We start from the raw sequence: 25,146 nt of genomic DNA, 5'->3' as shown, positions 1-25,146 counted from the left end.
CACTACCCGAAGGAGTTTCAAAGCGGCTCACATTCTCCTTTCCCTTCCTCCCCCACAACAAACACTCTGTGGGGTGAGTGGGGCTGAGAGACTTCAAAGAAGTGTGACTAGCCCAAGGTCACCCAGCAGCTGCATGTGGAGGAGCGGAGACACGAACCCGGTTCCCCAGATTACGAGTCTACCGCTCTTAACCACTACACCACACTGGGTGGCGTATTCTGACGCCTACAGCTCTTTGAAGTTGCAAATGTCGAAACTAATGCTCCTGGAAAAGCTGGAAAGTTTCTTGTTTTGTTTTGATTTGTTGTTTTAAAAACTAACCTTGTAGTGATAGCCTTGTAGTGATAGCCACAAGAATGAAGAACCTAGTCTCAAAAATGGAAAGTTTAATGGAAAGAATTTACATGTCAGATTATGAAATATAAGATGACTCAGAAGTAGGAACAGAAATGTTACTATCTCAAGTATGCCGAAAGAAGAGTCAGCTTCACAGCATCATCTGCATAGGGATAATTCTAGTTGATCAAAGACAACTTTCCAGAAGAGTAGATAAAGCAGGTTTATATCTCATGTTACATGTTAGTTAAGTAACTACTTTAAATTTTACAGTTGTCTTATCATCCATTAATAGTAAAGAAGATGAACTTGAGGCCATATCTGTATTGGCATTTAATCCCCATTTGACATTCTGGGGAAGCTAAACCAAAATAGGTGAAGAAAGAACTAGAATTTACACAGGTATGTTTTTTGGGGGGTAAGTTTGATGGTAAAGGTAAAAGGTAAAAGACCCCCTGGACGGTTAAGTCCAGTCAAAGGTGACTATGGGGTGTGGTGCTCATCTCATTTTTCAGACCAAGGAGCCGTCATTTGTCCACAGACAGCTTTCTGGGTCATGTGGCCAGCATGACTAAACAGTTTCTGGTGCAACGGGACACTGTGACAAGTGCCAGAGCGCATGGAAATGCTGTTTACCTTCCCGCCACAGTGATATCTATTTATCTACTTGTACTGCTATGTTTTCAAACTGCTAGGTTGGCAGGAGCTGGGACAGAGCAACGGGAGCTCACCCCATCGGGCGAATTCAAACCACCAACTTTCCAATCGGCAAGCCCAAGAGGGTCAGTGGTTTAGACCACAGCGCCACATGTGTCCCACAGTAGCTAGTCCTAATAGCTTATATTTGTTGTAGGGGTTTGTACCATGAGAGTGATATTAGCTGCTGAAATTGAGACAATTTGGGCAAAGTTCCAAACATATATTCATGATTAGAATCGATAAAGGCAGCATTTGGGGATTCATGTTTCACAGCTACTTAATGGGTATTGAACTTTGTGTAGGATAATAACATTCGCTGTGTTTTGAACTTCATATGTGTTATCTTTTTCTGTCTCTAAAGACATATAGTTATGGGATACTCAGTATCCAAAGAGGGAGTTAGCCTTGTAAGTGCAAAATATAATGAGGAGAAAACATTCTTAGGAAGTCTGTGCAAATTCTTAAAATTTGTTTTACTTTGCAAGCATTTGACAAGTGAATTGACAGTTGCACCCAACAACACCGAAGCCATTGTTAGGGTGGGGTGAGAATCTGATATTGTTCCACTTGAATTAAGCCTTGTTAGGAAATGCTTGGAAATTCTAGCTGTACTATTGACTGAACTCAGTCAAGTGGAAAAGTTTTCAGGTTTTTGCACTAAATAGTGAGGGGGAAGGAGAGGGAAGTAATTCAACCTGGATATGGCAGCTTACTTGACAAGCTTCTAACAGAGTGAAATGTACATAAATTCTGCGGATTAATTTATTGGCTGGAAACTACAGACAAACATTCCCGTTTGGTTATCCACATACTTTGAAAAATGTCTATCTTTTCACATGTGATGAAATTAATACAGTCTATAGAATCTGACACACGTATTAGTGGACAAAAAGTAAAGAAAATAAGAATGTCCAACATCATTAAGTCTCAAATGACTGCAGCTGCTCTGTCATTCTTAGGACCTGGCAATCTACCTGGAAGGTGAGCAATGCAGACCAGAAGTGATGCTGAGGAGGCAATGAAAAGGAGTGCAGATTTAATGGGAGGCTGTAACTAAGAAGCTGAATCTTGATTTTTGGAGATTTATTTACTATATCATATTTTATTAACTTGTAATGCAATAAAATGCAACATATAAGAAATAAAAGAAGTGATTAAAATACATTTAAAATAATACAGCATCTAGAACAGCATATTACAGTTGCTGCAACAGGCAGAAAAATAATTACCGTAAGTGGTCCTCCAAGACCTTCAGCAATTTTCAGGAGCTCCATGGGAAAAACCACTGCACTGGACACCAGAAATTTAAAGTGGCTATAGCTTTTTCCACATTGTTCAATACAACCCAGTGATTACACGTCAGACAAGGCAAATTTGCAAATTCAAACAAAGCTTTTGTGTGTAGGAAAAGTTAAATACATACAGAAACTGCACAAGGAAGTGACAAAATATTCCTCTGTTAAGTGCATTAATAAACTATTCATTAATAAACTATTCATATCTTCTGCAATCATTCACATTCCTTGATACACACTTGCCTCTCTGTACAGTCATACCCTGGGTTGCACACACCCCAGGTTGTGGACGTTCAAGTTAAGAACGCCCGGAAGCGTTTCCAGACCATGCGCGACCCCCGGATGCGCAGAACGCTTCTGCGGACCTCAAATCTCTCTACTTCCGGGTTTGTTTGTTTTTTGAGCATTCGCGTTACACACGCCCGTGTTACATAGCGCGATCCGGAACCACTGTACTACATATGCGGAATGCTGGATCACCCATAGTATGTACTGATTCCCAGCGAAGAATCAAAACTAAAGGAGCCAGTGTGGTGTAGTGGTTAAGAGTGGTAGACTCGTAATCTGGGGAACCGGGTTCGTGTCTCTGCTCCTCCACACGCAGCTGCTGGGTGACCTTGGGCTAGTCACACTTCTCTGAAGTCTCTCAGCCCCACTCACCTCACAGAGTGTTTGTTGTGGGGGAGGAAGGGAAAGGAGAATGTTAGCCGCTTTGAGACTCCTTCGGGTAGTGAAAAGCGGGATATCAAATCCAAACTCCTCCTCTTCTTCTTCTTCTTCTATATGCAGGTGAAACTTGAAAAATTAGAATATCGTGGAAAGGTTCATTTCTTTCAGTAATTCATCTTAAAAGGTGAAACTAATAAATGAGACAGACTCATGACATGCAAAGCGAGATATGTCAAGCCTTTATTTGTTATAATTGTGATGATTATGGCGTACAGCTGATGAGAACCCCAAATTAACAATTTCAACTTTGAGGTTTTCATCAGCTGTACGCCATAATCATCACAATTATAACCAATAAAGGCTTGACATATCTCACTTTGCATGTCACGAGTCTATCTCATATATTAAACTCCAGTAGCTAATGAAAACAATTGCTTACATAACTGGAGTTACAGGTGAGTAGCTGTGTTGGTCTGCCATAGTCAAAATAAAAAATTCTTTCCAGTAGCACCTTAGAGACCAACTGAGTTTGTTCTTGGTATGAGCTTTCGTGTGCATGCACACTTCTTCAGATACACTGAAACAGAAGTCACCAGATCCTTAAATATAGTGAGGGAGTGGGGAGGGGTATTACTCAGAAGGTGGGAATGGGTGATCAGCTGATAGGTGTGGAAAACCTGTTGACGACTCTTAACGGCTGCAATTAGTCTTGCAGGGAAAGGCAAGGGGTGAGATGGCTAAAGATAGCTTTGTTATGTTTAATGAGATAAGAATCCAATGTCTTTGTTCAGACCAGGCTTCTCCATAGTTTTAAGTTTGGTGATTAGTTGCAATTCAGCCACTTCTCTTTCCAGTCTATTTCTGAAATTTCTTTGTATTAAGACAGCTACTTTGAGATCTTTTATGGAATGTCCTGGGAGATTGAAGTGTTCTCCTACTGGTTTCTCTGTCTTGTGATTCCTGATATCAGATTTATGTCCATTTATCCTTTGGCGTACGCATCATCAGAGATCTACAACCTCTCCCAGACAATGACAGTTCTCTTTCTCAAGCTCTGGGAGGAAGACCTTTCATCGCCTACAGACAGCCACCCAATCTCAAACAGCTCCTCACCCACAATAATACAACAACAGGACTCAACATGGACACTGGTACCAGAGCCTGCAATAAACCCAGATACCAACTTTGCTGCCACATAAACCCGGACAACACCATTACTGGCCCCAACAACATCAAACATACCATCTAATTTAATTGCTCATCTTCCAACATTGTGTATGCAATCAAATGCCAACAGTGCCCTTCAGCTCTCTATATTGGACAAACAGGCCAAACCCTACGCCAAAGGATAAATGGACATAAATCTGATATCAGGAATCACAACACAGAGAAACCAGTAGGAGAACAAAAGTAAATGTATCAGAAAATCATTCTTCAAGTTCTAGTTTGAGGTTTCACCTCTCTCCTTCCTTCCTTCCTTCCTTCCTTCCTTCCTTCCTTCCTTCCTTCCTTCCACACTTCATCTGATGCCAGTGTTATAACTAATTATTTGGGGAAATGCCCCTGATGATTTCAAGTAATGACTTCTTAACAGTTCCTCAGTGATGAGATACTGGATTTCTTTCATCTGTTAGCATGAGCCTTTCTGGCACATCTTTGCTAGCAACATTTGTTTTGTATATGTATGTATGTATATTTAGTAGGCTGGCAAAATGTTTATATATTTTCTGTTAATGGTTTATGATAGAGCTGTGAATAATTTTATTGTACCTACTTTTTGAAGCTATTACATATGCGATGTTTTAATTAGTAGTCTATGGGCGAAATGAGGGTCAGACAGTCAAAAAGTGAAGGCCTGGACCTTTTTGTCTTTATCAGCATGTTGATTCCTGTTCCTTTATCTTTTGTCCATTTGTATCGCTATTTATATTTCCCCTAGACTAACCTAGCTATCAAGTTGATAAATTTTCTGCAGCAGTAGTTCAGTTCGAGACCAAACTTGACTTATTCCTAGACGATATATGTACTCTGGATGACTTTATTTGTATTACATGGTTAAATATGATCTTGGTTCATTGGGATCCGATCTAAACAAAAATCCCCCTGATTTAGTGAGACTTTTCCTCCCTCTGAAATAGCTTTTCAACAGCTGGGTTGATTGAAAACAGACAGCAGCTGGCATCAAACTAACATTATATCATTTCTGTTTATATTTCCTACCCACACATTCTTTATTTTTAATGGTATATTAATTTTGAAACAGCATGTGACATACTGTTATAATTACATCATTTGGAACTGTGTTTATTCCCAAGAGCGCGTATTTGATTTAGGAACTGTTTTTCCTGCTTTCTGTTATTCATGGCATGGCCAGCAGGCTTCTGCAGGAGGACCTGATGCCTATACCTCTTTAAAGGTTTGCAGGCCTACGACACAGAAGCCCATTGAAACATCTTGGTGGGGATAGGGAATGATTTAAGGTTTGATAAAGTGCATTGGGGTTGATTAAACTTTAATAACAGCTTGGTGACTTCAGTGCAGGGCGCATTCATTCACTTCTCTCTCTTTTGCTTTGTAAACATCAGTCACTTTATGAGGAGTTTTATGTGTTTATATATGGTGCTTGTAATAGGGTTGAACGTCCGGCCTTCGGTCTTGTTCAGCAGGAAGCAATGGTTCTTGAGGCTATTTGTTAAAGGAAAACTGTAATAAATTTTAGTGCTCCTTAAAGCAGCTAAACAAAAATGTGCTTAATTAGAATAAGTAAGTTGAGGAAATTTCAAGGCTGTATCTTTTTAAAACAGAATTTTCCAGTATGAGTTGAGCAGCTGTGTAAACCTAAAAGATGCCATTTTAAATTATTTTGCAGTTGGAAGTGTAGCTTAGATATATATGATTATCTGAAGATAAATATTCAGTAGTAGCACAAACTGCAACTAGAAACTACTCTGTTGCAGGTCATTTCACAGTGCAGTTTATCTCCTCCTGTTTTTGTTCATTTTGCAGTGCGTGCCCAGGTCCTTTACCTATGTTGGCCTGTTGTTCTCCTTCAAAGAACATCTCTCTTAGATAAAGAGCAGGCTATCCGAGCAGCCTGTCATCAAATCAGTTGATCCAAGCGTTGTGCAGCATGCCACTTGAACCTCAAATGGATTGTTTATCTATGTTTAAGTGGACTGTGGATAAGACCATGCACTCAGGAGAAAAGAGGAGCCTCTAGTATTCCTACTGCATCCAGATCACATTCTTTAATTAAGTGCCAATAGCAGCTTTTTCAAATGGGAATGATAAACTTTATTCAGACAAGTTGCTTCCAGCATTGGATGACACAGAAGCAAAAAGATATGCAAATGTGCTGCATAAGTTGTAAAAATGTCTTTTCTCAGATACTTTACTGGGATGGGCAGGGTAGAAACAATAAATTAATATTATTCTGTAATCAATGGAAGCAAATTCGTTTTGTTGATGTAAATCAATCTGTAGAGTAAAGAAAAAAGTTAATGTTAAACATGGCACCATATTTTGAAATTATTACCAAAATGGTGCTGTAAATATAATGATTATAAAACGAAATAGCTTATGTATTTTTCTCTTTATTTAGTAGGTGTACACTTTACTGTGTAGCACATTTGTACTTAAAGTCCACACGCAGTAGGTTATTTTAGGTTGGGTGACAATTTGCAAGCAAGTACAGGTCTGCTTCCTAAGCCCTGTAAGAGGAAAGTATCGGCCAGAATGATTATTGAAGATAACTTTGTATGGTTTCAGCTGAGATCTGGAAGTGACAAGTGATGGTCTGTTCATTTCCTCTTCCTTTTAGATTTGTCCTGTAATAGACTATTTCTGGGTATCAGTTTGGGCTTGTCATTATGGTTGTGTTTTTTTTCACTACAGTGAGTCAGTATTGCAGTTCACAGAATACCTAACATAAATTTGTAAGTTGTAAGTCTCTGCCCAATGAGTCTCTGAACTGATATGGTTGTATTGAAGATCTTGGCTGTAGACAGCTGATTTTGTGTTCTGATGGAAGCTGCAAGCTTGTAAATATGTGTAGCAGTCAATGTGTTTCCTACATAAGGTGGTGATTTATATATCCAGAAAGTGAAACATTTGTGTGGATTGTTATAGGCTTAGCCTTGGGCTAATGGTGGGCTGAAAGTTACTGAAGTTCATGTGGAACTGTTCAACTGTGTCCTGTCCATGAGCCCAAATGTCACCAATATGTCTCAGGTAGAGAGTAGGCATTTGTGAATAGGAGATGAGAAGGCATCTATAAAGGTGTTGGCCCACTATGAAGCTATGCAAGTGCCCATTGCAGTGCCATTGACCAGAAGAGCTCCCCCAAACTGAGAGATTGTCAATAGACTGTAGTTTCCTTTGGATGTTAGTGTTGTCCCGTATGTAATTTGGGAGTACTGCTGACATATAGTTTGAGGGTTGATTCCATATAACCCTGCACCTTGAATGCTATACTGCTCTCTGAAACTATAGGGTGTCCAGGATAGCCTAGTTTATGTATTTTGGGTATTGGATAAAGATGCTTCTTCAGGGTCTGAGGCTGTCAGGGACCGTGCTGAGAAGGGCTGCACAGATGAGGAATGGTGGGAGCCTCCCCCTGCTCCTGATCAGGATCCTGAATCTTCCCAGGAGCAGTTGGACAGTATAGATTTGGAACAGTGGTTTGCAGAGGGGCATAGATCTGAAGACAAAAGTTGGGACGAACTGGGTGGTGAACAGCTAGGAGAAGAAGAACTGGGAGAGAGAGAGTTAACAGACTCTCTCTTGCTGGAAAGCCTACATCTGCCCAGCCCAAGGTCACGGCGAGTAGATAAGGTGGCAGCGCAGAAAGCAAAGTGGTTGCTAGATCGGGTTGCAAGATGAGGAAGTGACGAGGGTGACGGGGGGAAGTGGGTGTAAACCTTAATTGGGAGTATCTTTACTCCGAGAATGGACTCTCTGTTCTTTCGCTGTGTTTATTAAAATCTCTTTAAATGGTAAGAGACTATTTTTGCTTTGTTTTGCTTATCCACAGCCAAAGTGAGGGAGGAAGCCACTCCCCTGAAGCCTGACAAAGGCATGGCTTTATGGATTTGGTCCTGCACATCTGCAGGAAATTTCTTCATCAGCTTGCGTAGTTCCTTCTGGTATTCCTCAAAAGAGAATAAGAGAAATGAATGAATGAATGAATGAATGAATGTGGTGTTGTAGATTTGCTGATCAGCCTCTTTTATGTAGAGGAGATCAGTTTGTTCATGATGACAGCAGCTCTTCCTTTGTCATCCTCTTTGTTTATATTGTCACTGTTGTTTCTCGGTCTGTAGATGGCACCACACTGTAGATATTCTGAAAATTAATGATACTTCCTGGTTCATGTGTTCATCAAAAAAATCCTCTAAAAATATCAAGGGTTGTGATGCTAAAAATAATAACCTTTTGTTCTGATTAGAGCAGATTATTTTGTGGCTGAAAACATCAGTCTGTCAGTCATTCTATACTATGTGGATTACAAATGTACATAAATACATGCAATTACTCTATTAATAATTCTATGTTGTCGTTATTATTCTTGTGTAACTTTCATTGTGTAACTTTCAAGAACAGTTTTTGTTCTTAAATGCAGGCAAAAATAATATGGTCAACAAGCCAGAGCCCTTTGGGCTTATGTTTGTCATCTTTACCTCTTGTCTAATTTTTGATTGTTTTTAACGTTCCATGATTCAGGGATAATTTTCTTGATTAAGTATAGCTGTTGTTTTTAGTAGAAAGGAACAAACTGACAGCTGTGTTCTATTAACAGCAAGGCTGGAGAAGGAGCAGACACAACAGTTTTGTTTTCGTAGTTTCCTCATCCCATCAGTGTTTAGCTCAATGCTGTTGCCTTATCTTGGTTGTGCTGTGAAATATCTACCAGACTACTTTGAAGTCATAGATCTAAGCTAAGAAAAAGTGAGTGCAATAAAATAGATTGAAGGATGTAAAGTAATAGGCTAAACACACAAACACATGCAAATAAATGTAGTATTCAGAATTTATGGTTAGTCTTCATGTAAATAATTGGCACTCCTCTACTACAGGTCACATCAAAGGTCATTTCCGCCAATTTTCACAAATAACTACAATGTAGCCTTTAGCTTCAGAGTTGTGGTCTATTAACAATCACCATAAAAGGCAACAAAGATGTGGAGTTGCAGATATGGAGCTGTGCCTATGTAATAATGGCATTGATGGTTTTTCAGGGGTGATATTGCCAAGGAAAGAGTTCTGCTAGGATATAAATTACTGGACTAGAGTCATGAGCTATTTCCTGTATTCAAACCTAAATGGTGAATATGAAATAGTTATTTCAAAGTAGTTGTGCTGAATTCTCTGAGTCCAGTTCCCAGGAGAAGGGACATACAAATGGAAAACCTAGTCTGTGCACCAGTATTGGTACAAATACATATACCCATGCTTATTTATTCAACCTGGATCCATGTGACTAAACTTGGCCAAAAAGTTGTACCTACATTAGAAGTGCCATACAAAATGGCTTCAGAATAATCAGTGATGAGATCTAACTTAGCTGTGCGGTAGTTTATTTATTTATTTTTAAATCTACCTTCAAGTAATCAGTTTTACCTGTGCCACCTGGGTTGCATTAATGCTAATCTCTGAGATGATTTGCAACTATCTTTGTGTATATACTTCCACCTAGAATATATAGCTGGTAGTTGGACATGAAAGTTCCTTCATTAAGTTCCTGCATTTTAAGAAATGTTTGTAGCCAGTTTTTAGTATTTTAATATTTTATGAATACAACCAGCACACCTGGATAATTGAATTTAATTATTTAATCAGATGTTTCTTACTGAGATCTTACCAAAATGGAATCACTGAAAGCATAACAAAATACTGGGCATGCACATGCAAAAGGACTTTGATTTCCCCCCCCCCCTCAAACTCTGCTCGCTTCCTCATGCCATAGTCACAAGGATACTGCTTTGTAACTGAAGCAAAAGCAGCTTGTTGACTTGTGAAGGGAAATGATGCCCCAAACCCTTGAGGACTCATGAAACGCGACTCTTTAGATCTTGGCTTTGGTGCTTTGTTTCTTAATAAAACTGTAATTGTAATGAGTGCTCATATATGTAAAGAAGATTGCTGACTATGCAGATACAAATTTTTGATGCGAAAGATTCCCACATATAAAATAGTTAAAAGGAATGTGGGAATGTAATTAAACAATTTAAATATTCAATACATCTTAATATAATGTAGATCCAAATGGGGCTAGATTCCAAAGAACAGATCGGATTCAGAGATGTGTGAGCAGATGAAATTCTAATTATGGTGCTGTTCCACAAACATACTGTGCTCAAGAGCTAGTGGAAAACACAGCTCAAGCAAACATATTATTTCAGTTCCGTTTTCTCACACAGGAATCCTTCACTAAGTTAAAAAATTCTTCCGCTAACAAACATTATCCAACCCATTGTGCCCTGGTAACATTTTTTTTTTTTTGCTGTTTGGGTTTGTATTGTTTAATATGTCACTTCCTCTGATATTCCTTCCTATGGAACCATTTTATCTTCTTCCTCTGTATCAGTGCAAGTGTCATAAATTATGCTTGAGTAATTTGACTGACTGTTGAGATGTATGGATTTCTGTTTTAACCATCAATTCCCTCTTAAAACAGGTTCCCTTCCTTCAATTAGTTCATTTTACCTATATTCCTACCCACTCTGCATTATTTGATTAAAAACTTATATATGTGTTATGCTGTAATCTCAGTCACGTGTATTGGGAAGTTCATAGAATAATAGAATTGCAGAGTTGGAAGGGACCATGAGGATCGTCTAGTCCATGGGTAGGCAAACTAAGGCCCAGGGGCCAGATCCAGCCCAATCACCTTTTAAACCCGGCCCACGGACAGTCTGAGAATCAGCATGTTTTTACATGAGTAGAATGTGTCCTTTTATTTAAAATGCATCTCTGGGTTATTTGTGGGGCATGGGAATTCGTTCACACACACCCCAATATAGTCCGGCCCCCACAAGGTCTGAGGGACAGTGGACCGGCCCCCTGCTGAAAAAGTTTGCTGACCCCTGATTCTGGTCCAACTCCCTGCAGTGCAAGAATATGCAGCTGTCCCATACAGGGATCAAATCTGTAACCTCGATATTATCAACACCATATTCTAACCAATAAAGTGGGACTTTCCAAATGAAAACAGGGAATCAGGCTACAGACCTCTTTCAGTTGTAAACAGTGTGCCAATCTGAATTACAGTTCTAGATGATATCTCTAAATAGAAGACATATGAGTGGAACATAAAATGCCTGACAAATAAAAGCATAAGCTGTAGCTGGGGGCATTGAACTGCAAATGGAAAAGCAGAAAAGTTGTAAGATAGGGTTAGATTTTCATTATGTCTGCTTCCCTCAGTAGAGTTTATACAAATGTACAGGCCAGGAATGTTGTCTTTTAAAAGTTTTGTATGACTTTATTAAACTTTGAACATTTACGAGAGCAGCAGATGCAAAAGGAAGACCAGCCAATTTCTTCAAATGCTGCTCTCCTTGATACAACAGACAGGACCTGACCTCCAAAAATTCTTGGTAAAAAGCCTTTCTTATTCAACACTCAGATTTATTGCCATGAGAATATCCAGTGTTATTTTCAACTGTTTAGCCTACTAATACTTCATTAAGTTAAGATGCACTAATACTTCTCTCCAAAGTAAAAACTCTTATTTACTAGTAAACAGATGTATTTTAGTTACAGGTGGGTAGCCGTGTTGGTCTGCCATAGTATTTTAGTTTCTCACTGGCATTACAACTTACCCAACCAGTTTCAGAAATGACTCCTATCATTTCAGATTACAGGGTGGGGGGTTGCATTTTTTGAACATGTGTTAAAAGTTCATTTATAGAGAGAATTGGCACACCATGGAAGAGTTTCTAAGGTTGCTCTTGGATTTTTGAAGGGACAGCTTGTACATTCCATACAGCAGCATCAACTGATAGTTTCCTGGATTGTAATGTTTTAGGCTGCCAGTTGGGAGTTCTACATCTGAATTCTGCTCTCAAAATAAATGACCTTCACTTAGAAAAGTAGCATGTTGGGGGAAAGCTTGGCTCAGTTTTGTCCTTCTATGCTTGATGTGCTAGATTTATAGGTGCAGGGACTTTTACACATGGTGTGACATTTAAACATCGAAGTCCCACAACTATAACCGGAAGTAGTACAGACCAGGAAAAGCACCAGGTGGCTTTAAATTAATTGAGTTGTTGGATGTTGGAGAGCACTTACAAATGTGATTTATCTTTCCCATCTGCAGTTTTTCATGGTAGCATCCTAGGAAGCCTGTGCTGTGTGATTTTGCTGAATACACAGGTCAGCACTTAGATGCACATCTTGTTTCTTCTACTACATTAGAAGCATAAAAACTTAAATAGCTAGAGGAAGCCGCATTACCTTGTTTTTAAACTTTTGAAACAAACATATCATTTTTTCTGAAAAAGCTTTTTAATGAGCAAAGTTATTTTTCAGATAATATCCCAAGCTAAGAAAATATTTTTACTTCACCAGACTGATGTGCAGGAATGTTGCAGTATATTAACATGCAGTACAAATATTACCATAGAGAAGGAGGGAAGCCGAACACACAGACTGTTTCAGTTTGCTGACTTGAAGCAGATGACAGTTACAATTCTTAGCAAGGAAACAGACCTGCTGAACCAATCGTGTTCCACATTTGAGCCAATTGGTGATTACCTTTTCCTTAGAGAGGTGAAGTGAGGGCTTTTGTTGGTGGGGAGAGGTGGAGGGATTCTGCAGGGAGCTTTTTAGCAGCTGTTTGTTCAGCTGAGTATGTCAATTTGATTCTTAAATGTTCAGAACTTCAGTATTCATTGGCATGCCATGTTTCTTATTCTCATGCCACAGTGTTCCGTTTTAAGATTTTATTTCATTGTATGGTGACTTTGAGATTACAGTTATTTCCTAATGTAAATACATGTATTGGTTCAGAATAACAAAAGAAGAGGTTATTCTATTAAAATATTCTGTTTAGTGCTGATTGCAATAAAATAGAGATGGTAGAGGAATTTAAAGTTTATTGAGGCAGTCACATTGTGAGTAAGGTATAAAATAAATAAAGGAATTTGCTTTCTGAACAGTCACAATGAATCCCCGTCAGAGCTTTGGGGACCCTCTGTAAAGCATGTCAAGTCTGTCTTATTGCCACAGTTTGTCATTCTGTCTTAATAAATGAAGACTTCATTAACTCCCTCTCCCCACTCATTTTAGTACTCATTTTAAATTATTGTAGCTGCTAAACCTTGCTACATGTATTAAGGTTTATATTTGCTAAAAGTGCATATAACTATAGAAAGGATATAAGGATCCTAAATGTCAAGCAAGCTACTAAATGAGATAATACAATGTTTCTAGTAGCTAAATGAGAAATATTTATCCTGCGGTAAGAAATATGCATTGTTCTCTTCCTGATACTCCCTTCTCAACAACTTGCCACCCCTTCCTCTCTTTTCCCCTGTCCAGTCATTCCTCCTATCGGACACTCATTTTAAAAATACTTCATTCAGAACACATACACCATCTCTGAAGTCATTTCCATATCACAGTAGTCTGGTTCACATGATAAACTGGGGTATGGTTTACCATAAGGGTCACCAACACAGTGCCTGCTGGTACTATTGTGCTTAGCAAGGTCTTCCTTGGTGCTGCCCAGCCAGTGGCCCCAGACTTTGAGCTTTCTTTCTTTCTTATTTTAAAGTAAGTCTCTAGCCTTTCTAGAAAGTTATGAAGGAGAATGTGCAGATACCCTTCTAAGCAATATCTGTGAAATGTGTCAGCCTTTTGCTGCTTCCGCCTTTCTGTGTTTAGCTAATGAGGGAAGTCAGAGTTGTCACTGGTAAGTGAGTTGTTTGGAAACCAGGCAAACCCTGTGGTCCTAAAAAGCTGCTATTTCCTCCTCCCTTTAGCACACCTTTCCTGCTTTTGTCTTATTTTTAGTAGTCCTTGGAATCCCTGTAGCTTCCCCTGCCTTTTTCCATAAGAACCAGGATCCATCCTTCCTGTGGTGGGTTCACCTGAGATCAGGTACTCATCAGAACAGGTGTCAGCAAACTTAACGTGCCTCAGGCTGGTGTTTCTAGCGCCGATCACACGTGCGCCAGAGGGCAGGGGAGTGCGCACCCATACACATGCGCACACGCTATTTCTGGCGCACTTCCGGGACTGAGGAGCAGCGGAAATAGCTTGTGCGCATGTGCACGGGCCTCCAACATGGATGTGCACCGGAAATAATGCTTGCACATGCGCACAAGCTATTTCTGCTGCTCCTCCGACCCAGAAGTAGGCAGCTGTGCCCGGTAAGAGTGGGTGGAGATGGCGAGGGTGACAGCAGGCTGGATAAATGAGTCCCTTGGGCCTTATCTGGCCCACAGACCTTAGTTTGGAGACCTCTACATTAGAAGCCATAAAGCTGATTTCCCGTGGTAAACATGAAGGCGGGCAGAAATGATTGTACTCTCTAATTTTGTGTTATGCCATCAAAAATGAAAATGTGCCCATTGGTACAAAAAGGTTGGCAACTCCTGTTTTACCATGACTGTGCGAACATGCTGGCTTCTGGAGAGGAACTCACATTCTTTGCTACTCCCCAGGATTTTAAGTTAGTGTGGGATGGCAGCTAAGCCAAGGTTTGCCTTAGTATGTGGTTCAATCCTGGATTTGTGTTTTATGATGACCTCTAACCATAGGACAAACCTTGGTTAAGGATCAAGGTTATGGAGGAGAAACCTTAACCATGATCCCATGTTTCAAGAAGACACTAAAGCAAACATCAGCTCAGGTGACATACCACACTGACAAGACTGGGAAGAAACAAAGCAACTGTGATCTCATAAGCCAGGACATTTGTGTTCATGCTAAGCCATGACATGCAAGCATAACCAGTGACAGAATTCATAGTCTCCCTCCTATTCAAAACAGGGACAGGATTGAAACCTCTTTCATATGAACTTAACTGTGCAATCGAGTGAACTTTATTTCCTTTGTTCCATCTTCCCCTGTTGTCTGATGTGTCATAGGTAGCTACACAGGATGGCGTTCTCTCAGTAGTGTTGTCTGGATTATGGAATTCTTTCCTTATATTGGCTCATTTTACAGTTTCATTGATTGGTTTCACATGGCAAGTTAAGACCTCCATTATGTTGGATGCGTTTGTGATAATTTTTACTTTCCCCCATTTAACTCAGTTTTGTTGCAACTGCTGATGTGATGGTATTGCCAATACTTTGGTTTTATTGCTTTAAAAATGTTTTATTTGCATGTTTTATATTATTGAGACAACTTGCGAATCCTGATGAATGGAAAGGTAGAGTGCAAATATTTTAAATAAGTAATATGTGTGACTTGGCTCATCTTCAGAAATAATACATAATAAAAGCAAGGCAAGCCAGAACTGCACAAAGAGTCGTCTTTCCCACCCACCCCAATCACCCCAGGTAGAAAATGGTTTCATAAGAAATATGCCAGGATTTGTGTAATACACTAAAATTTGGGGATTTGTCTTAATAATAATAATAATAATCTTTAAAGAGAAAGCGCTATGCTGGAAGCATTTTGCTTTGGGGCAGATGTGTATCACTTCAGAGCATTCAAGAATTGTGTTTTGAGAATTGAAAGAAAAGAACCAAAGAAAAGCTCCTTCCCACCCGAGGAATTTTGATTCATTAGGAACCAAATCAGAAATCCCACTTAATCTGTATACTTCAGTTTTTCCTCTGCTCAGCTGGCCTGCAGGTGCAGCCAAGCTTGGCTGTTTTTTAAATGTGGTGAAATTCACTGGCACACGTCCCTCAGAATGCAGCTGATGTCATAGAATAACAAAAACTTTGTGGGTAACCCCTAACAACCAAAACGGCAGTAAACAGTAAATGCTGCCTCCACCAAGATATTGGAATTTAAAGATATTTAACAAGATGGTGCTTGCCTGCCAAGAATCATAAACGTATAGTTTAATTACAGTCTTCCTAAATGTGCTAGCACATTACTAGAAACTAGCTATGATTTTCAGATTCAGAGCAGAATTGTGGCTGTTTTACAGCACTTTCTGCAACCTGATAGGTTATGCTGGGGTTTTTTAAAATCTGTAAAATTTTAAAATATATCCTAATGTGGAGTAGAACAATAGAGTTATTTTCTGTGCTTTAAATTTTCCAGTTATCAAGGTATAATTTTGGTGGGGATTATAGAATTAATCAAAAGGACTGAGTTCCAGGAATAAGCTGATTTATTTCAGGGTTCATTTCGATCCTGGAGCTATGCCTATTCCGGTTTTGTATAATGACATTAGAGTACTGCAACATACCTCTGTGACAGTTAATGCAGTTACACTGTTCTTGATTTTTGTGTGTGTGGTAGAATGTGCCACTGTTTCCACCTCAAATATAAATCATGTGTTTGGACTCTGCACATGATTATGCTTAGGGTGAGACTAAACTACCTGAACCTCTTAAAATTTCCAGGGATGCTTTCTCAGGTGATATGACTTGGCTGAAATTATGAATTTATCTGCTGTTCATTTGTGTTTTTTCTTGGAATTAGAGATGTGAAGACCTGGGGGGGGGGGAAGCTGAAAAAAAATCAAGGACCCTCCCCACATTTTCTCCAAGGTTTCCCTCTCCCCCCAAAATGGGGGTGGGGTGGATTATGAAATATTTTCTTTCAGAATCATGAATAAAACTTAGAAGATGAGGTGCTTATATGTTTATTCCCCCATAATGATTTCTAAAAATTATGTAACAAGGAGACTTTTATGTAAGACTATTGAACAGTATCAGATCATAAAATTCCTGTACGCCGAGGACAAGCAAGGTCTGAATTGTACACAGTATAATTGAATACAGTACAGTGGTACCTCAGGTTTCGTACCCGATCCGTTCTGGGGTGCCGTTCGCACCCCGAAAAGTACGTAACCCAAGCGCCCATTTTACACATGCGCAAAGCACGATATTGCATTTCTGCCTCTAGGGGGCACTACTGTCATTGTCATAAGAGAAGGATTTAGTGCTTTCTTTACTTGTGGGCTTCCTCTTGTTGGTAGAGAGTGAGTCATGGCAGGACCTTCTCAGTGGCTGTTTCCTTTTTGTGGAATGGGTTCCCTGGTGAATTGCATCTGTTTCTCTCATTATTAATTTTCAGAAGAAATGTAAAAACATTCCTGCTTACCCAGACATTTGATAGCTGAAAGATACTGTTCCTGGCAACCTTGAAATTGTCAGCTGTGAAATTATGTGCATGTTCTGCATTTTTAGATGCTTTTAATTGTTTTTCATTATTTTATTTTTTAAATATAGTTTTTTTAAACTGTATTGCTTTATCACTTATTCTGATGAAATGCCTGGTTTTAATAATTATTTTCACTGTACAATATATTTTATTCTGTTTTATGTCTTTTGTCTTTTGTAATGGCCTTGACTACACAAATAAGTAATATTTGTATTCATTTTATCCCTTTGGTGTTTGCTGCTCTGGGTTCCTTGGGCAAGCAGGGCAGAATATAAAAAGAATTAAATATAAAAAATATGCAGCAGGCATATGCATAGAGTGGAGATCCCCAAGTGTTCAGGAGTGACAACCCTTGGGTTTCCCTTTTCACGGATTATTTCCATGTAACGTTCATGAAACAAACCCACTGATTATACCCGCTCCCCCAAATATTTTCATCCTGCATATTGAAATGTATATAAATAAGTGTTTCTGTAGGGAAGCTCGCCTGGTGCCTTCACATATCTGTAGGCACAGGCGAAAAAGTTTCTTTTCAATCAGGCATTCGTTCGGCTGATTAATATTGCATGGCTTTTAAAATGTGTTTGTTGGAGGGGGGAGTTATTGGTTTGTTTTTGTTTTATTATGTATTTTGTACAGTATTCTTATTTTGTATTTTTCTGCTGTGAACTGCCCTGGGCTCTTCAGATGAAGGGTGGTTTGTAAATTTAAATAATAATAATAATAATAATAATAATAATAATAATAATAATAATAATAATAATAATAATTAATAATAATAATATTTCTATAATGGGTAAAGGTAAAGGGCCCCTGACCATTAGGTCCAGTCACGGACGACTCTGGGGTTGCGGCGCTCATCTCGCTTTACCGGCCGAGGGAGCCGGCGTACAGCTTCCGGGTCATGTGGCCAACATGACTAAGCTGCTTTTGGCGAACCAGAGCAGCGCACAGAAACGCCGTTTACCTTCCTGCCAGAGTGGTACCTATTTATCTACTTGCATTTTGATGTGCTTTTGAATTGCTAGGTTGGCAGGAGCATGAACTGAGCAACAGGAGCTCACCCCGTTGCGGAGATTCGAACCTCCGACCTTATGATTGGCAAGCCCTAGGCTTTCTGGTTTAACCCACAGCGCCACCCGCGTCCCTCAAATATCAGAATTCAGTGTGTTCTCAACCATTGTTTAGTATAAACCAGGGTAGTACAAGTATTAGGCAAATAAAGGAGGGGGGAAACTGCAGGTACTACACAAAATATTGATTGTGAGCCCAATGCATTTTGGAATAATTGCTTTAAGCCTTCATAAAGGATTTCATTGGACTCACAGTGGGTGATATTTTGTAACACCTGGTGTTTCCCCTCTGTTTTATTTGCCCAACAATTGTTTGGTCAACAGCTATATAAAAAAGAGTAATTGCTGTAGCTGTTACCATTTTCGTAAAAAGCACTTGAAAACTACAGTTGTACCCCAGAAAAATTAATAATTAATAATTTGGTTGTTTTTTATTTTAGTTTATTGTTTTTAATTGGATTATTATGATTTGATGGATATGTTAATTGGCTGTTTTTATTGGAAAATTAATAAAATGTTAAAAAGAAAGAAAAGAAAACTACAGTCATACCTTGGAAGCCAAACGTCTTGGCTCCCGAACAAATCAGCTCCCAAATGATTGAAACTTGGAAGTGAGTGTTCTGGTTTGCGAACAATTTTTGGAAGCCAAACTTCTGGTGCACTTCTGCAGCCAATTGGAAGCCACGCTTCGGTTTTTGAACTGTTCCGGGAGACGAATGGACTCCGGGAATGCATTTTGTTCGAAAATTTGAAAATTACAGTTTTGGAGAGACAAAAAATGCTCTCCTATTGACTGTCAGGGTCTTGTTGTTGTTGTTCAGTCGTGTCCGACTCTTCGTGACCCCATGGACCAGAGCACGCCAGGCACGCCTATCCTTCACTGCCTCTCGCAGTTTGGCCAAACTCATGTTAGTAGCTTCGAGAACACTGTCCAACCATCTCATCCTCTGTCGTCCCCTTCTCCTTGTGCCCTCCATCTTTCCCAACATCAGGGTCTTTTCTAGGGAGTCTTCTCTTCTCATGAGGTGGCCAAAGTACTGGAGCCTCGACTTCAGGATCTGTCCTTCTAGTGAGCACTCAGGGCTGATTTCTTTGAGAATGGCTAGGTTTGATCTTCTTGCAGTCCATGGGACTCTCAAGAGTCTACTCCAGCACCATAATTCAAAAGCATCAATTCTTCGGCGATCAGCCTTCTTTATGGTCCAGCTCTCACTTCCATACATTACTACTGGGAAAACCATAGCTTTAACTATACGGACCTTTGTCGGCAAGGTGATGTCTTTGCTTTTTAAGATGCTGTCTAGGTTTGTCATTGCTTTCCTCCCAAGAAGCAGGCGTCTTTTAATTTCGTGACTGCTGTCACCATCTGAAGTGATCATGGAACCCCAGAAAGTAAAATCACTCACTGCCTCCATTTCTTCCCCTTCTATTTGCCAGGAGGTGATGGGACCAGTGGCCATGATCTTAGTTTTTTTGATGTTGAGCTTCAGACCACATTTTGCGCTCTCCTCTTTCACCCTCATTAAAAGGTTCTTTAATTCCTCCTCACTTTCTGCCATCAAAGTAGTATCATCAGCATATCTGAGGTTGTTGATATTTTTCCGGCAATCTTAATTCCGGTTTGGGATTCATCCAGTCCAGTCAGGGTCTTTACTACCCTACAAATGGAGGATAGATTTATAGTTTCTTCTGTGGGGTTGCTTTCTTTTCTACTTTTAAAGAATATCTCTGCTGTTATCTCTCATGTCCCAAAATACCTGATTATTAGGGTGAGCAAGTTGAAGTTTGCAGATGGAAGAAAGAAGGGCGGTCCAGATACTATTAGTGAGCTGGACTTTCATTGTCTGCCATGCCTTTCCTGAGCATTCTATTGTCACTTTTTACAGGCCACAAAGACCTTATCTAAATGAGTATACTGCAAAATCTTGGTGTGAATCTGATGGCATTTTAACTTGGTTAGCCCTCTTTTAAAAGTAGATGGTTTGCAAACAGCATATGCAAAGTGGATCATGTTGTATTTAATAAGAATTCAGATCTTCGAAGTGTAGAGCTCTGTGCTTGGGAAAAGGGCTAACCCTATGGCCAGCTAAGTACTAGCTGTGATTAATGTTCTCAGATCTGATAAGCATTTGCCACTCAAGGCTAATTTTGTTTTTTAGTAAATGGTGGGCAAAGGTCTTCACCGTCCATTTGGTAAGATTATGGATGTTTGCACTTTATCTGTTAATAAAGCACAACCCTCCATTTAGTTTTCCTTTCCCAGAGTTGGATAAGACATTTAGTCTCTCAGTGTATTTGTCTTAAGTAAATGAGACAAAGTAAACAAATCTGGCAGATTAACTTTGTAAACAAAGAAGGTAGAGTGTTACCTGCCAAGATTAGCTCACCATAAAAATAGGAAGAATTGCAAAGTGTTTACAGTGTGATGTCTTTATTCCTTAGTGTACTTGGTACATTTTACACATTCTCTCAGCTCTTCCAGTAGCAACCTTTCTTTTCCTTTGTGTTGCCAGCATGTAAAAAGAAGAAAAGCTGCAAGAATGTTTTAAATGGGTTTGCTTTTCTGTGACTTTGCTCAGACTGCGTCTGCATTTCCCTTCCTCCTCCGCCAAGCAGAACAGGAAGTGGGAGGAGGTGTTAGGAGATACTCAATACCTTGTAAACTAAGGGTGATGTGGCATGGAGTGACCCAGTGCCAATCTGGCCTGAAGGACAGTCTTGCCAGTGATTTCTGCTGGGATCTTCCAAGCTGAAGCAGCGGTGCAAATTTTGCTGTGCAGTTGCTTAACTACCCATGAAAACAAAGCATTTCCTCAACCTATTTTTCACCAAAAAGAAAAAAAGAAAGAAATAAAAGAAAAGATTAACTGCATCACTACTCCATCCAGTCACAAAGCAACGGAAAGCACCTAAGAGCCAGAAGAAGAAAACCTTTGAGAAGTTTCCCTCACACAGAGTTCTTTTCCAAACCAAGCTATAAAAATTGACTTAAAACCTAATTCATGCCGAATAACTTAGTTGCACAAAAGCTCATTTTTTTCATGTTCTTACCTATATGGTACGATCAATATTCTGATTTGTTTTGACATAACTGATTGAAAACTACACTATTACCAGGCCACAGTATACTAGCCAATGTGTGCACTTTTACAAAACAATTTCATTATCAAACTAACACACACACACACACACACACACACACACACAGAAATAGGGAAATCTATTCTTTAAAGATCTGAAACACCTCCATCTAATGGACCTATTGTACTTCTATGAAGCATTCTTATAATCAAATGCCTAGATTCAATCCTTTTCTTTCAGTCAGTGAAGCTACTATTATTACTAAATACTCATCTGCCACTTATGGTTTGACTGCATACAAGGCACAGCAGTGACACTGTCTTTTGCGGCAGATACAAGATTGAAAATTAAGCACTTCCCGATGCGGTTTCCCACAATAAATGAAGCAAAGCAGGAGAGAGACACTGTGGAATACATAGGAAGAGGCACTACCATTTCTGGTCTTGTGCCACAATTGCTGTAACATCCATACTTTGCATTTCCAAAGTAGGGATCAGCATAGACCTTACACAGTTGGGCACTCATCACCTACGAAAGCAACCATTTGACAGTGTCCTAAGGCTACAAAGTTGTAACACGACAAAAATGGCTAAACCTCACTGAAGTTGACAGTACTTGCCAGTGCATAACTGCTGCTAGAGTTCTTACAAAAGTTAGGATCAGTAGTCAGGAACATCCACCATTCCTAATGCAAGAATTAAGACAGGGTGTGTGTTGAAAAAGGAAGGTGACGTTACAACAAGAACAGTGGATAACATTCTGTCAGTTTTAGCAGCAAGACCAAGCCTGAATGAGCCTCAAGAGATCAGCTTTTCAGAGTAATCGCAATTCTCCAGAGTTTGGCAGACATCAGACAGCAGTCACAGCTATTAGTGTATCTGCCATGTGAACTAGAGGCTGTTTTTGCTCCAGATGTCAATTCAGTACGTCCTATCAGCTTTGACCATTTTCATTTCAAATTTGCCACGAAAGCTTTTCTTTTGAAAATACTTTGTCATACAAACCTCAGAATTTACAATATTGTAGTCAGTTCTCTACCTTTTGGAGATTTGCATTCTCTGTCTTTAGAGCAGTAGATAGTTTAGAGTTGAGTACAGCTCCATGGCAGCACTTTCCTATTTTAAAATGTTTGCTTTTGTTTAACACCCCTGAAGCAAATGCATTTTGCAGATGTCAAATAAGATTCCATTTTACAGTCTAAATTCTAGAGAGCAAAAGGAACACTATTACACAGCAGCTAAGGAATTCGCATTAAGAAATACTAATTCTTAAAATCTTAGGGACTGAACTCATGGTTGCCTGCTGTTGTTTGCTTTTTGATTGTGTTATTTTAAGCTTAACTTTTCAAGAAAGGCTTCATAAAAGAGAATGTGAATGTTAAGATCCTTAAATAGTTTGCTGAGAATTTACCTTATTCTGATACTATTTTACATTATTTTTTTGGGGGGGGGGGAGGTGAGACTTGGTAGTTCTGTCTGTTATGTTCAGAGGCCTAGAGCGTGGTCTGGGAGACAATTCTGATAGCCATTTCATCTGTGGGACTAACCAACTACCACAGGAGTACAATAGTGTTTTAAAAGAATATTATCTTCAGTATTTCTAGGCCTTACTTTCTATGCACAAAGAGGGATTGGAGGGAGGGGAACATGTATAATCGTATTGCCCACACCCAGATGTAATGTCTTAAGTAGCCCTAACAGAGTTAACTGATACCATAAAATATACACATTATCATTAATATTTTATTATTTATTAATTTTGTATACCATACCATCCTATACCCATAGGTCTCAGGGTGGTTCGCAACACAAAGTTACAATAAGAAATTACATAATACCATATATTCCGGCGTATAAGACGACTGGGTGTATAAGACGACCCCCAACTTTCCCAGTTGAAATATAGAGTTTGAGGTATACTCGACTGCAGATTCTCCACCCGGCGTATAAGACGACCCCCGACTTTTGAGAAGATTTCCCTGGATTAAAAAGTAGTCTTATACGCCAGAATATACGGTAAATAAAAATAATCAAACAATCAATTTAAACAGTACACAATTAAACAGTACATTCCCCAACAAATGCCCTTAAACATACTCCAGTCCACAAATCCAAAAATCCAAATTAACATATAACATTTGAAAACAATTTTAAACAACCCTAGTCTCCAAATAAAAACAGCACCCACCCAAGTTAAAACAATAATTTTAGTACCCACACCCACATTTCACCCTTGAAGTGCTGCTACCAAAGGGACAGTGCCTAATAGTGTCTCCTCTTTGGTGCATGCCTAGTTGGGGCAGCAGGTGTTCCTAATGCTGCCTGCCCGCCCAGGGTCCTGGTCCCTGCAGCACTCTCCACAGTCCTCTGAGGAATAAGGAGATGCCAGTCCCCAGGCAGTCAACTGCAGGTCCAGGTAGAACTGGAACTGTAAAGCCAAATCTCGTTTTTATTTAAATGTAAACACATGAAAGAAAACTAACCAAATGAACAAACAAACCATATTGATAGGAAATTGCTTCATTCCTGGTATCCACTATCAGTATTCTCCATTTTACTACTGAATTGTTTGTTCCTTTCGTTAGGAAACATCAAAATTGTATATTGATTGTGTTATGCCAGTGAATTCCAAGTAACACCTGAAAAAGTTTTAATCACCCAGTTTATTGTGCTGCTGTGCCTGCTGAGTGCTTTTTGTGTTCCAGGAAGGCAAATTTATGAGGAATGAAGAATTTGTAATACAAGTTCAGCTGGACCCACTTTATTTCTGCATTTGCTAAACATCCATACCTAAATCAGGCCGCATGGCACACCAGAAGTTTTTGTTTGCATTGCACCAAAAGCTTTAGAATTTTATTCAAGCTGCACATGGCAAGATGGGTTTTAATTCCTGCCTATCCTCCTCAGAGTTGTGATATCCGGTCATGGAATCACCTCAGCCTTTTCTGGTTTGGTTTGTGACGCTTAGTACTGATAGCTGTGTGCTCTACTCACACAAAGATAAATTGCAGTGGTAAATCGCAGTGCCTTTTTCTTCATTGGATAAATGTGCACAAGCTTGACATTGCTGGAATACAGTTGGACTCAGGCAGTATAATTGTAGTAGCAGGTTAACTTCTACAACTGCTAATGTGTGTGCAATCTGTTTGATCTTAGAAATTGATGACCATAGTCCCTTTGTCCTTTTGAATGCATGTAGCGCCTAAGCGTGGACGTTGCCCTTGAGACCATTTTTACACAAGCCAGTAAAGACTGAAAGAGTAGGAACATCTTAATACATGTTATGATATCTTTGCGCATGATACCTCTGCTTATAGACTGCAAAGTGCCTTGTGTAATGTTTATGGCAGATCTAGTCTTTGTTTTTGATGAGGATTTCAGAATGCCCTTACATATCAATCCACCCCAGGACTAACAGTAGACTGGCAGGGCAAGGGTTTTTCTGAAAGGAAGAACACCACTCTGCATGTAGCAGTGTTCAAGGAATGAACACAGAATAAAGTACATATTATCAAAATGTAGTCTGGATCCAGATTCTAAAGTGATAAAGAACTCCAATAAAGAGGAAGAAAACAAAACAGAAAGAGAAAAAGGACAAAAATGTTGGTCTTTTATAAACCACTTTGAGGTTTGTTTTTTTTAATATCAAGTGGCATATAGATTTTGTGGGGGGAAATAAATAATAGATAAATTGCA

General features: G+C 39.4%; 1 protein-coding gene across 10 annotated transcripts in view; it reads left to right on the top strand.

Moving 5' to 3' along the window:
• Positions 1–25,146, top strand: part of RAD51B (RAD51 paralog B) — a 233,628-nt gene that overhangs the window by 52,419 nt on the left and 156,063 nt on the right. Inside the window, exon 8 of one of the 10 annotated variants that reach the window (XM_033147187.1) lies at positions 1,995–2,075. The exons of the other annotated variants lie outside the window; for them this stretch is intronic. Within the exon in view, the coding sequence (XP_033003078.1) occupies positions 1,995–2,057 (63 nt within the window). The 3' untranslated portion in view covers positions 2,058–2,075. Of the gene's footprint in view, positions 1–1,994; positions 2,076–25,146 lie in introns of those variants that run through there. 10 annotated transcript variants of the gene reach the window in all.

Source organism: Lacerta agilis, chromosome 1 (genome assembly GCF_009819535.1).
Source record: "Lacerta agilis isolate rLacAgi1 chromosome 1, rLacAgi1.pri, whole genome shotgun sequence".
NCBI classification, from domain to species: Eukaryota; Metazoa; Chordata; class Lepidosauria; order Squamata; family Lacertidae; genus Lacerta; species Lacerta agilis.
The sequence above is the reverse complement of the archived record's forward strand: the minus strand, read 5'-3'. Positions and strand labels throughout refer to the sequence as shown.